General features: G+C 50.2%; 1 protein-coding gene across 1 annotated transcript in view; it reads left to right on the plus strand.

Annotated features, from left to right (window-relative positions):
• The window catches only part of LOC110145016 (piezo-type mechanosensitive ion channel component 2-like), a 57,699-nt gene that overhangs the window by 12,654 nt on the left and 31,625 nt on the right, over positions 1–13,420 (plus strand). The window contains exons 8-18 of the mRNA XM_070471820.1: positions 534–696; positions 1,862–1,951; positions 3,111–3,241; positions 4,289–4,357; positions 5,012–5,127; positions 6,268–6,388; positions 7,137–7,222; positions 7,427–7,499; positions 8,208–8,374; positions 8,470–8,616; positions 11,922–12,236. Of these exons, the coding sequence (XP_070327921.1) occupies positions 534–696; positions 1,862–1,951; positions 3,111–3,241; positions 4,289–4,357; positions 5,012–5,127; positions 6,268–6,388; positions 7,137–7,222; positions 7,427–7,499; positions 8,208–8,374; positions 8,470–8,616; positions 11,922–12,236 (1,478 nt within the window). The remainder of the gene's footprint in view (positions 1–533; positions 697–1,861; positions 1,952–3,110; positions 3,242–4,288; positions 4,358–5,011; positions 5,128–6,267; positions 6,389–7,136; positions 7,223–7,426; positions 7,500–8,207; positions 8,375–8,469; positions 8,617–11,921; positions 12,237–13,420) is intronic.

The following is a 13,420-nucleotide window of genomic DNA, read 5'->3' on the forward strand; positions in this document are numbered from 1 at the left end:
CACCGGTCTCCTTTTATGAATGGAGGGGAAGGAGAAATATGTTTGTTTTAACTGCTGCCTCTGAGTGACATCCTGGCCTCGGTTCTCCCTCTTCTCAGTTTGTCAAAAAAAAAAAAAAAAAAAAACATGTGAGATCACATTTCTCATCTTTCACGAACAAGCCTGGAGCTTCCGGTCTTAGTGCCATGGCCATGGGGAGTAGGTTTCTGGAGGTCCCAGCGAGGCTGAGATGGCGGGGGGTGGTTCTCAAGTCCTGTGGATTACCAGTCCCCCTCACTATCAGCTCCACTGCTCACCTTGGACTCTGCCTGGGTCCCCTCAAGGAATAGGAAAGGGAGGGCCTGGGGCTCCAGGGTGGGGCTGGTGCAGATGGGGGGCCTCACCTCCTGGCTCCCTGGGAAAATAACCAGTGGGGGCAGGATGGGGAGGGAAGGACAGAAGAAGTCGCCGGGAAGCAGAGCAGGCTTTGCCCACAGGAGCCCGGGCTCCTCCCCTGGCCATAAGACTCCTGGTTTCTCCTGTCTTCCATGCAGCCATCCCCGAGGACGAAGCCTGTGAACCCCCAGAAAAGGAGGCGGGGATCCTGTGGGACGCCGTGTGTCTCACCTTCCTGCTCATCCAGCGACGGATCTTCCTGAGTTATTACCACCTTTATGTGGTGGCTGATCTGGAAGCTGCTCAAGCCTTAGCATCCAGGTACCAGGAAAGCCAGGAGGAAGACCTCAGCTGTCAGGGGCTCGACCAGACACAAAGGAAGCTTTAGCTGAAGGATTGCCACCCTTTAGAACTCACAGAAACCTCAGACCATCTCATCTCACCCCTCCCCTCAGCAGAGGAAGAGCTGACACTCAGAGTGGGTCACCTGCCTGGTGATGCAGCCCCTCCAACACACGCTCCTTCCTCCCAAGTCTGGGATTCAATCCTGGTCAAATTATGTCGGGCCATGAGATCTTAGGAGGTACTATACTGACTTGTAAACACAGAGGTGGGACAAGGGCAAAGGACCAGCTCTCTTTGCCAACAGTAACCCCAAGTCCGTAAGGGACCAAGTTCAGCTCAGGGTTGAAGGAGGAGGTTGGTGGACTTCTGTGAAGAACCAGCCCTGCCCTGCAGAGGTCCGGGGCTTCCAGAACTTCTCTGGGCAGCCTGCCACCCCAGTCTCAGGCTCCTGCCCTGGTTTACATGTCTGTTTGGCCAGCTTCCCTGACAGCCCCTTCTAGTGTTGGTTCCTCATCTGATACAAACTGATCGTCCACCAACCCTAGGGTGTTCACCTGCAACGATGGGTGCCGTAACTGTGCCACTCCCAGGGAAGGGACAGACTCAATTCCAAGGAGTCCCCCACTGTTTCCAGGGTATAGGCCCGAATTCAGATGTACCTTGAGCACGCTGTCCTCTCAAACTCCACTTAGCCTCTCATCCTGAGATCCCGTTCGAGCATGGCCCATCCTCATGCAAGTTGCAAGCATCTACTCCCATACAAAACCTCCATGGTTTGTTGGGTGTTCTGTCCTCAATCTGTTGAGCTGAATTTGGTCTTGATGCTCTGGAGGTTTATGTTCTTTGGGGAGAAATGAGAAAAAAAAACCCTTTTGTGCAGCTGGCTGGACACATCTTGTTTTATGAATTGACATATGGTTGACACATTTCACCTTGAATTTTAGTGCAAAACCTGACATTGATAATGACATTTTACCAACAGAATCTACAAAGATTCTCTATAAGACACAAATAAGATTATATCTATCTTATATATATATCTATATATATATCTCCTTTATCTTATGTATCTTGGAAGATACATAAGATACTTAAAATACATACAAGATGATTTCTTAAATGTATTTCTTTGTCCACACAGGGGTGCTGAGCTCTTGGCACTGTCCTTGAGGGAGGCGTTGGAGCACAGTGAGGAAGATGAGAAAAAATGCCTATGGGTCATCACGAGGCAGTTACGTTGGCTTTTCTTTATTCATCCTGGAAGCATGGCCCTTCCAAAGGAGATGCCATCTTATCGCTTATTTCTTTCTTTGTTACAGACTTCTTTCTCTTTCTTTCTTTCTCTTATTTTTGAATTTCTCCAAGAAAAATAGCCTAAGACCTGAGATGCGCCATTGTTCAGCTTATGGGGCACTAACGAGCCGTGAATGTGGGTCAATCAGTGGATGGAGGTGGCAGAAATTGCAGGCTGATTCTTCCAACCTGAAAACAAAGGCAGGGCTCTTGAGTGTGATGAGAACATGAGTTTCTCCTGGAAAGATCCATCACTTAATGTAATTCTTAGATGAGGAAGAGACGCTTTGAGCTCTTGATGGCTCAGACTTTCTGCTTTGGCTAAAGTCATTGTTCCCCAAAAAGGTCATTTGCTTTCTTTGCTCTGAGCCTTGATTCAAGCTGTCCCTGGCTAAGAGGGGCCACCTGCTACTCTGCTTAAGCCATCCGTCTTCCAGTGCTCTATAATGCACGCACCCCAGGTGGTACCCAGGAAGATTTTGGTGGTCATTCATGTATGTATTTTTCATTTAAAGGCTACATCATTTATTTTGATGCACTTTGGAAGCGGTGAGGGGAACATCTAGACCACTTGTTGAGTGACTTTAAGGATTGCTTAGGGTAATGTCAAGTCGTAAAAGTGACTTCACTGTAATCAACTTTAAAAATTATATAATATTGGAGAAGTCATGACATGCGCATGATGAAATTGGCAGAGTTCTTTCTGTTTTGTTGCCTGCTTAAGTCTGAATTCTCAAGCTATCTGAGTCCACCAAGACCCCCAGCCCCAGTCCCTCAGCTGCCTAGCTGTTGTCTGGGGCTAGCAAACCCCGCTTGAGATGCTGCCCTGTTTTCTGGAGTGGAGAGCAGTCAGCCCCCGGGCATCCCACTGTGGATCCCAGGCAGTACTTGGAGCAGGATCCCATCCATCTGGGTGCCCAAGATGCTGGCTGTTGGGTGGGGCGGGGGTGTCGCCTCTTAAGTCGGGAAAGGTGGGAGGGGACATCTAGGCAGCTCTTCCTCTGTCTCAGGCTTAGGGGCAAAGCCAAGAAAAATGGCAAAAATGTTTTGACCGCAGGAGAAAAAAACGGCCTTCTCTGTGTATCTTCAATTGCCAGGATTGAGAAGATCAAAGCAAAGCAAAGGAAAGTTGCTGCTTTGCAGAGGGGCAGCAGGAGGCCTGCTTCCCCGGTGGTTAGTGTGAGCTGTTTGCCCCGGGAGGTCGCTGCCACAGGGCCTAGCGTTCCAGGTGAGCTCGGGACATGACCTGCCTCCCCCCAGCCCAGCTTGAAACAGGGATGTTACACTGAGCCTTCTGCCATAGCGCCACCAACTCTCCCGCCCTCTCCCGCTCCAAGCCAGCAAGAAAACGGGTCTTTCCCTTCGGACCTGAGGCGTTAGAGTTGCCTTTTTGTCTGATGCATCTGAAGAGTTTAGAATCAGAACGGTGCTCTGAGGTGAAATTCTGAACTCCGACTGAAGTCCCAGAAAGGATCCCTCCCTGTTTGCAAAGTGAAAACCCATCTGACAGGCCCTGACTCCCTGGAAATCCATGGATTACTTACTTAAACAGTATTTTCTTCTTTTCAGTTTTGAGATTTTTTTTTTTTTTCCCTTCAGAAAACGAGTTCCTCAAAGGGCCAGTGGCTAAAGGCAAAAGTCATTTCATTTTTTACTGGTCAGGAAATAAATAAAATATCCTTCAAAAAGTTGTTCTTTTTCAAATGGACTGGATTTGCTCTTCCTTTCAGCTGAACAAGTTGAAGGGAACAGTGTCATCACCTGGCTACCAACCTCTGAGATGACTGGGTTTTATCTGGCAATTCATATGCAGGGTGTCATCTATGGGTCAACCTTCCTAATTGGGGGACACACTGTCTGAATTAGCGGCAAAACTGAATTACAGTGCTTTTAAGAAAAGAGATTCCATTTTAGTGCTTTCGAGTTCCTGAAACCGTTAGAACTGGTCTCCTCAAGGATCTCCCAGCACAGACCTCCCGGGGAGTCTCCTTGAAGCAGAGGGAAGACGAGGTTGTCAGCTTATGTGCTAGGCAATCTTGAAAACACGTATTACCTCCAGTCTCTTATACGTTTCCTTCTCAGATTTTATTTGCACCAAATGATTTGTTCAAAGGAATCATTTTGTAAGGATGGGGGAGGGCAGTCAGTAAACATTCAGTAAGGTGGTGTTGATCTCTTCAGTAGACATTTCAGCCCGGAACCTTTTTGGAATGACCACAATGTGTTCCAGGGTGGGAATGGCTGATGGATTTGGGTTTCTTTCATCTTTATTTAGATGATCTTAGTACGACAGAAAATGAAGAGGAGAAAAAATGGTGGCAGCCTTGGACGAAGCATCCTTCCAGTAAGCTGGGACTGTTAACAGCTGCCTGGAGCATGGCCCTTCAGGATGCTGAAAAGTGGGGGTGTGGGTGGGTGGGGGGGCCCACTAGGTTCCAGGGTTCCCTAAAACAGGTCCATTCCCTAGGACAAGACTGTCATTTGAGGCAACAAGGTTGTGGTGAGGAGGCAGGTAGATGGCTCACGCCGTCTGCCCCATAAGGACACGAGAGGTTGTGTGTTTGTGTCTTTGGGGACAGTGGAGGAGCAGGGTCCCCTCCATCTACCAGCGTGGCAGGTGAGCTGGCCATGGATGATATGGGACAAGACTCGTGGAGTGTGAGCAGCTGAGGAAGATGGGAGATTGCAGATTCCGTGGCTAACAAGGGAGATTGATGGTGAGGGGAGACAGAAATCCACAGGCGTCTAATGTGAAATGTCAATACTAATACATAATTTAAATCCAGTTAGGGAATGAGATATACCTGTTTTGACAGCCTTCCCTTTTGTGGTAGAATGTGCCAGAGGGAGGAAACCCCACATGTAAAATAACCCGGTGCCCATCAGGTCATTAAGATGCCCAGCATGTCTCAGGCTGGGCTGGGCTTATAGTGAGGTCTGCGGGCAATGGAGTAGGAGGCCGTGTCTTCCAGAGTCTTTTTGTGGACATGCTTTGCAGTGCTCCAGGACGGCAGCTACACCTTCTTTGAGACTGACAGTGAGGAAGAGGAGCCACAAGAAGAAAGCGAGGCAGAAATAACAGATCGTCAGCCAAAGCCCAGAACAGCTTTCCAGGTAAGTTTTCTTTGCCTTGAACTCGAGCTAACGCTGGTGAAGTAGACACATTCTGTGGGCTGAGTGGTCCTCACTGAGGATGCTCTTGCTTTAGAAGCCTCCATGGGTGCCCATGGCATGGCTGGACCTGCATGTGGTGGAGCAGACTATGCAGAACAACGACCTGAGCTTAGCTTGAGCCCAAGTTCATTTGGATCCCTCTGGGAGATGTCCCATTATAAAAAGAACAACAGGTACCTCAGAAGCCCATGGCTCTGGATGCTGGGTGCTTGTTTACATGTGGTGAGGCAGTGACTCTGAGGGTCTCTACTTCCCTGTAGGGGCTCCCTGCTGACTACTGGGGAAAAGTGGTGGGCTCATGGGGAAGCCAGTCAACTAGTCCTTCTGTATCAAATTGCTCAACTAGTCCTCTTGGTATAAATTACTCCTGTTATGGGCACATGCAAAACCGAGTGGAGAACAGGGGTACTCATTTGGAGATGTCAACCAATATTTGGGGGGTATTGCAGGAAAAGGGATAAGTTGTTTGAAAACATGTCTTAATTTTCTTTACCATGCCTACACATGTGTGTCTCTGTTGCAGCCTATTTAGAGTTTTTCCTTAAGCGTGCATTTTAGTTGAAAGTTACTTGGAAAAACATAGAAGGAAGAGCAAAGAATTCCATATATTACTTACTCTTTGCTCCTGTCTTAAGGAATCCATTTTTCAATTTTTTTGTAAAACCAGAACTACTTAAAGCAGACACAAGAAAGGCTGTCACCCACTTTAGCCTTTATACCAAGCAGCACTGACTTTTCCAGGAACAAGGAAGGAGATCATCCAGCAAAATTCTGTTTGGGTTTGACTTTGATGTTCTGATGTCTAGATGCAACTTTAAACATCTTTTAAATTCACAAACTGCTCCTAAGAGCCTTTCCTCTTCTAAGAGGAAATTACTTGGAACAAATATGACATTGATTTTCCATCTCCCTTGATTAGTCTCATTTGGTCTGATTTTTATTATTTAAGGCTTACCGACAACGAGAATATACAGTTAGCGATGGTTCTAATTAGATTTTGTGACCTTTAAAGAAGAAAAGGAGGGTCTGGGCCTGGAACTGCCGGAGCACACAGCCAGGTTTACGACTGTCTCCCTGCAGCTCGCCTATAAAGCCTGGACCGACGGTGCCGCGTGTGCTCTCCGGATGAGGATGGAGGATGAATGGGGGATGGGAAACCCCGAGTGGGATGAAGAGGGGCTCCGGTGGCGCCACAGTGGAGGTACTACTGTCGACGGCAAAGCAGGGTTTGTGTGGTAACTTAGATCAACAGATGGTCGACTAGGAAACACTGGCGTCAAACAGTTCTGGCTGGTGACTGGGTCCATTGACAGCAAGTGGAGTGTGGAGGGAAGATGAGGTCATGGGTGCATATAGGAGCCTAGGGGAACTTTTATATATGCTGATGATGGAGCAAGTGCCTTATGGAGGTGTCCACACCGCTTGGACAATGGTATATTTGCTGACGGGCCAACTGGTTATTCTGAGATATGGGGGGTGGGGGGTGGGGTGGAGAATCTGCATTTTTCCAAGTGTGTTTTCCATAATGGCTTGAGATTTGGAACGCATCAACCAGACCCAGGGAGAGAAAAATATGTGGTCTGTCGGGTGTCCAATCTTTCCTAAGTGAGGCATTCACTGGCGGAAAGCCCTGGACCCTAACAAGTAGTGGTCAGCAGCCAATACAAATTTGAAAGGCCTTCCTCTCTAGGTGGACCTGCTTTGCTGAGCGTCTGCAAATGAAGACCAGCTGATTTGACATCAGGGCCTGTAGAGTCCCAGTGACCCCAGTAAAGGGCCCACGATGTGATGCGTGTTTCAGGAGGACTATTATTTCCACACTCTCGTCATCATGTCCACCTTAGACACACAGACACCCCCATGGGGCGTAACAAACATTTACAAAAAAACATCAATCAAAAACAGACGGGACTTTCCAGTCTATTTTTTTTTTTTTTTTGGTGACTCAGGAGGTGAGAGACTGGCAACTCGTGAGACTGAAGCTGAAGCCAGAGCAGAAAGTTCAGATGAACCTGGTAGGTTTGGTTGTCCTACCGTATTCAAAACAGAAAGAAAAAAAAAAAACTATAGGAGGGGAAACCATGTCATGGATCAGGGTTGACATCAGACAGCCTCACTCAGAGATGAAAGGCCAGTTAAAGAGGGTGATGAAGTGCTTAAATGCCTTGCTCAAGGGCCCTCAGCTGGATCACAAAGCCAGCTCCTCCACCTCCCATCAAGGGATGTTCTTGTCTTCCAGCTCATCCCATGGGCAGGACATCCTTTCCATTCCTCCCTATCCCTTGTCTTTAACGGCCATTCCTTCAGCGCAAGTCTGGGTGGCCTGCAATTAGACCCACTCCCACCCCCTGTGCTCAGATCCCCTCCCACCCACCTCCCCTTCACTTCTCTGGTCCTCGGTTTCTCTGTGAAAGGAAGACAGTAAGAGACCATGAGCAAGAGGGATGCTGTAAGATTGAAGGGCTGAACCATAAGATCACCTCAGTTCCTGGTACACAGTAAGTGCCTAACTCGTGCTAGCTATTCAGAATGCTGGGTAGAGACCCTGATGCTGAGAAAGATTGAGGGCAGGAGGAGATGGGGACAACAGAGGATGAGATGGCTGGATGGCATCACTGAATCAATGGACATAAGTCTGAGCAAACTCAGAGACAGTGAAGGACAGGGAAGTCTGGTGTGCTGCAGTCCATGACTCGCGAAGAGTCGGACACGACTTACTGACTAAACACTCAGAATGCAAACCATAACAGTGTGGTCCTGTCCTCCAAGTGCGCTCAGAGACAGTCACTCTCAGGCCCGCCCCGGTGCCCGTCTGCTTAACCCGGGGCCCCCACTTTGGACGAGAATCCATGACGTCTAGAGAAATTCTTCCCACGGGGCAGCCCCCTCAAGGTTTAGTTGATGGACTGGATGGAGTTTATTGTCTTGTTGCTCCAAGGCAAGTTGGCAAAAAGAAAGAGCGATGGTCTCCGTGGGGTTTCACGGGCAGTGTGTGTGTGATTCCTGCTCTCGCCCCACAGGAAGCCTGGCCCGGAGGCTCGTCACTGTGGCCCAGTTGTGCAGGGTCCTGGGACAGGTGTTGTTGGACGATGTCACCGAAGCCCTGCGTGCACTGGGCGGGGACAGTGCCCGGGTGTCCAGGGCCCTGCGGGGGTTGCGCCATGGCTGGTGGCGAGCTGTCACTCAGGCAAGCTTGTCACCTCTCGCCGTATCAATTGCCTTTAATTATTCCTCGCGGACAAGCCTCTCCATCGCTGACTCATGGTTTATGCCTCGCCTTAGCTCCTGCCACCCACCCTCCCTGCTGGTGTGGACCGCTGCGGCGGCTGGTGGGGGGAGGGACGCGGTGCTCTGCCACCTGTGTTCAGAACTCCCGGAGGGGCTTTAGGGCCCCTTGGTGGTCCCAGCTCCAGTCCTGAGATGCAGACTGTGAGGACCTGTGTTCCATCCATTTCCGGTCATGCAAAGTACACCCACTAGCTCCCTCCCGGACTTCCCCCTCCTTATCCACATCTGCTTCCCTCTCTTTTTTCCTTTTCTTTTTGGCTGCTTCTCCCATCATGTAGAATCTTAGTTTTCCTGATGTAAGCCGTGCCCCCTGTATTACAAGCATGGAGTCTTAACCAGCGAACTGCCAGGGAAGTCCCTCTTTTTTTCCTCTGTATGATGAAACTCTGACATTTCTCTGTAGGGGAAGAAAGCCACCACAGAGGACATTCTCAGAGGCTGTCATGCCCGCTTGCGAGAGTCCCTGTGCGCAGCCCCAGCCAGGAGGGAAGAGAGACCGGAGGGGCATCCAGAAGGCAAAGGGTTACCTGGGTCTTGCCCGGAAGACGCCCGATCGCCTGGAGAAATGGAACGGGGCCCGGCCCCAGAGGATCCTCGCAGAAACACCTGCAGGTCCAGGCAAGATCCCCCCCAGGAGGCACTGGAAGACCCCCTGAGGCAGGGAGCAGGTTGCCCTCAGCCCCAAGGAGCCGCCCTGCCTCAGGACAACCCCAGGTGCCAGGGCCCCCAGTGAAACCTCGGTCTCCCCAAAAGTCAAGACCTTGTGTTTGGAGGGCTGTAAAGGGATCATTTTCGCTAATGCCACAAAATTATGCTCTGTGTCCAAACTACAGAGGCCCATGGCAGGTAGAGAAGCAATTTCCCTCAAATGCGAAGTGTGGCTTTCAGAAGGGCCCAGTGGATGTGGACAGGCCGCCTTATTCTGGGCATGATCGGTGGACCATATAGGAGCTGTGATCTTGTGAACGGGTCCCTTTAAAAATGTCACCTGGGAGGCCTGGGTGGAGGGGGCAGCGTTGAGGGGGATGCTCATCGAGGAACCTGAGGAAGCTCATCCCCTGACCATCTCAGCTGTGTCCCAGACACCGGGGGACAGACGAGGACAGAGCCATGGTGATGGCTGCGTGGGCGGGGACAATGGCCATTCCCCACGCTGACCCCTTTGCTGGGCTGGTCCTGAGTCATTTTGCAACAGTTAACCCCCTTAGCTACCAAGAGCCCAGGGAGGAAGGTAAGAGTATTCTCCCCATTTGACACAAGGGGGAACTGAGGCTGGACAGAGCCCATGGCTCAAGATCACATGTGGCCGTGTTCTGCCGTCTCACCTGGACGTCCAGGTGCTGCGGATGCAGCCCTGACTGGCCCACCATCCCAGAAGGAACACCTCATCTTCCCTCCCCCCATCTTTCTCCACGTACCCTCACCGCTGTCCCAGGAGTTGGGGCTTTTCCCCCATCCTAGGCTCTCTCCCATCTGTTCCACTTTCTCCATGGGTTCTGTTCCCAGTCCTTTCCCCTCCACTCCCTTTAGCAACCCAGCAGACTGCGGTCCTCTGGGGGCTGCAGAAATCACACCCCTGCCCCTCGTCTCTTCACCACCAGACATCTTGAAAGGGTGGAGGGGCAGATGAGCCTTGTCCTTCCTCTCCGTCCCCTGTGTTTTTACAAGACCCTCTGACTCCTGCAGCCTCCGCTCTGTGGGCCTCTGCCCCACTGTCCCCTTCCTGTCCCTTCCTCAGCAAGTGTGCTGAGCTCCAGTCCTGGGGTCCCACCTGCTTAGGAGCCATCTCTGACCTTGTAATGTAATGAACTCAAGTTCATTACTTCCTTTCTCCACGGACTGGTGCCCCTCCCCCCTGGCTCCCAGCAAAGTCTTTGTTGGCAAAAGCCCTACTTGAAATCTCTGGCAAAACCTTCACAACCATCCAGCCTCTAGTGAAGTGTCCCAGGAGGACATGTCAGCGTTGTTCTTCTTCTTATTTACCATGTCCAGTAGGGGATGCAGCGCCCAGGGCTCTGTTTTGAAAATCTCTCTCTGGATTCCACCTACAGCCCCTACTGTGTCCACTGTCCTGCTCTGACCATCATTGGTTCTAGCCTGTCCTACCAACCCATCCTGCCCACCACCAGCTCCTCCATCTGATGCACCCTTCACACCAACCTCAAATCCCCCCAGCCTGCCCTTGTCACCTCCTTCTTCACCCTTCCAGGGCTTTCCTGTCTCCTGCAGAATGAAATCCAGACCCTCAGCCTGGTTTGCAAGGCCCCTGGTGATCTGATGGCTCTAGTCCCCGGGCTCTGTTTTCTGAACCGCAAAGGATCTAACCCTTACCTGGATTGTCCATTCTCCCTGCCTCTCTGCCTGGAGGGTTTGCCTCTTGTCCTTCAAGAGCCAGCCCAGCCACCCCTCTGGGAAGCCTCCTGGCTCCCTGTCCTTCTCCAGACTTCCTCAACTCCTCAGAAGTGGCTCTCACCCAGACCAACGGCCCCAGACCCATGCCCCCAGCGACATGAGCCCCATGAGGACAGGGGTCTGCCTTGTCCATCTCTGTGCTCCTGTGGCCCAACTCCAGGTCTACAACAATGGCCTTCCAGGGCCTGCTTGTTCAACCAAGCAGTGCAGCCTTCATAGAGGATGCAGGAATAAATCTCAGACCATCCCCAGTGATTGCAAATTCCATATGATAGGAGTCTGGAATCCAAATTCATGAGGCTTTCAAAAAATTTTAGAATGTCCTTTGAAGCAAAAGCCCAATCAATTAGTCATCAAAAGTTCTTTTAAAATGATGTCTTTAGGGTCTACAGAGGTCACAGAGATGGTAAGGCACAGTAGCTAGGGGTCAGCCAGGAGGGAGGACGGGTTGAGCAGGACCTCACCACTGGCAGGATGTCCCTCCAAGACAGTGGGCTGGCAAGTCCAAGACCTGCCACACCCCGCCTCCTGCCTACCATCACCACCCACCATCCTGTTCTATCCCAGTCATTCAGAGACTCAAACAGACCAGCAGCTCCAGCAGAAAGTTCCTTTTAGGATGTTTCCAGCTAATGATCTGTATTGTAACTTAAAAGGCAAGAATTATCTGTAAATTGAGTCAGAAACAAGCACATTTTTCTTGCTCAATGTGGCCGCCCAAATTGCTGTTCTTGGGTCAGAAGGTGTTGCCCTCCACAGGCTAGGAAGCAAAGCAAGTGGTTCTTCGAACTTGATTACTTGCTTGAAAAGACTACTCAATAGAGAAATTGTGAGCAATCGAGGTTTTTTGTTTTTTTTCCCCCCCAAATCACATATTTTTTTTAATGCATCTGGGGAGTGCATGTTCAATAGAAAACTTCGTGGCTGAGCACTCTGGGAAAGTAGAAAATTGCTCCCAGTGTAGAGTTTGGGGAAATGCAGTTATTTTTTACCTACTGGATTTTCTCAAGACCCAGACATGCCTGCCCATCCAGGGCCGTGGGCCTATCTTTCCTGGACTTACAGCAAGTTATCTCCCTCCCTCTAGGCTGCCCCCGGAGGAGGACGAGCTAGAGCAGTCGGACAGGTTTTACCGGAGCCTGCCTCGCCTGGTGAAGCTAACTTTCGCCTTGCACCAGGCTGCCGTGGCCAAGTCTGAGACTCTGTGCTATCTTGTGATCATTCTCAACCACACGCTCTCGGCCTCCATCCTCTCCATGGTTCTGCCCATCCTGTCTTTCCTGTGGGCCATGCTTTCTGTCCCCAGGCCCTCCAAACGATTCTGGATGGCAGCAATCTATTACACAGAGGTAGGTGCCAAGGGGGCCCCCTGGCAGACCCAGCCCCTGCCAATGGCTGGACACCCCACCTGCTGCCATTGTCACCAGCGCATGTGTCTTTTTTAAAAAATTTGAGTGTATTTATTTGGCTGCTCTGAGTTTTAGTTGCACATGTGGGATCTAGTTCCCTGACCAGGGATCAAACCCAGGCTGCCTGCATTGGGAGCACAGAGTCTTAGCCGTTGGATAACCAGGGAAGTCCCCATCTCACACACTTTTGATGCTGCCTTGGGGGCAACACATCGAGTGCTGGTGTCAAGTGAGTGAGGGGGCTGGGGGAACCCAGAGAACAAATGGAACCCCTAATGTTCTGCTCCGGCACTCACACCACCCCCCAAAGAGCACCATAGCTTTTGAGAGTCAGATGCAGCTATGAATAGTGTTCCCATGCACCGTCCATGTAATAGGTACACAATAAGCACGTGTGGATTTATCCCATCAGGCTTCGGCAATGCATGTTTATATTATTTTAATTTTTTGGCATCTTGGATATAATTTACCACCAGCCTTGCTCTCTGCTGCACTTTTTGACTCAGATGCAACATTTGCAAACTTGAACACCGCCTGTCTGTGAAATTAATTAGTGCAAAAGTTAAGTACCTGTCATTAGGTTGTTTCTCCCATCACATCATTTTTATCAGCCTAGGAGGGGTGTGAATGATGGCTCCCTTGCCTCCCAGAGTCCCAGACAGGGAGGGAGGAGAGCCTCCTGGCTCTGGGTTCCCCCTACAGAGTCACTGAAAATACCCCCAAGGGAGGCGGCCACCAGCCTGGGTTCTGTCTGCTAGGGACCCTTAAGCTCTGCCATCCTAACATTTTTGAGCTAGGCAGAAAGCTTTTGGTTTTTTTTAAAAAAAAAAAAAACAATAATAAACACTTTTGTAAAGAATATTTTAATCCCCTGGAAGGAATACGCTTTTAAAAGTCCATGGTACATTTTGTGTATATAAGAAGATCCTCCTAATTACAAATGAAGCTGATCTCTTTGGATTTACTGCTTGTAACTGAGTCCAATAAAATTTAATCTCCCTAAAAGTCTTCTGACAATTCTGACTTTCAGTTAATACCATCTTGCACTTGAAGGGCTTAGTCTGGATAATCTACATGTTCCACTGGGGCCTCTCAGTTGGGTGTTTGGAAGGCAAGTCAGGCCG

Source organism: Odocoileus virginianus, chromosome 9 (assembly GCF_023699985.2).
Source record: "Odocoileus virginianus isolate 20LAN1187 ecotype Illinois chromosome 9, Ovbor_1.2, whole genome shotgun sequence".
NCBI lineage: Eukaryota > Metazoa > Chordata > Mammalia > Artiodactyla > Cervidae > Odocoileus > Odocoileus virginianus.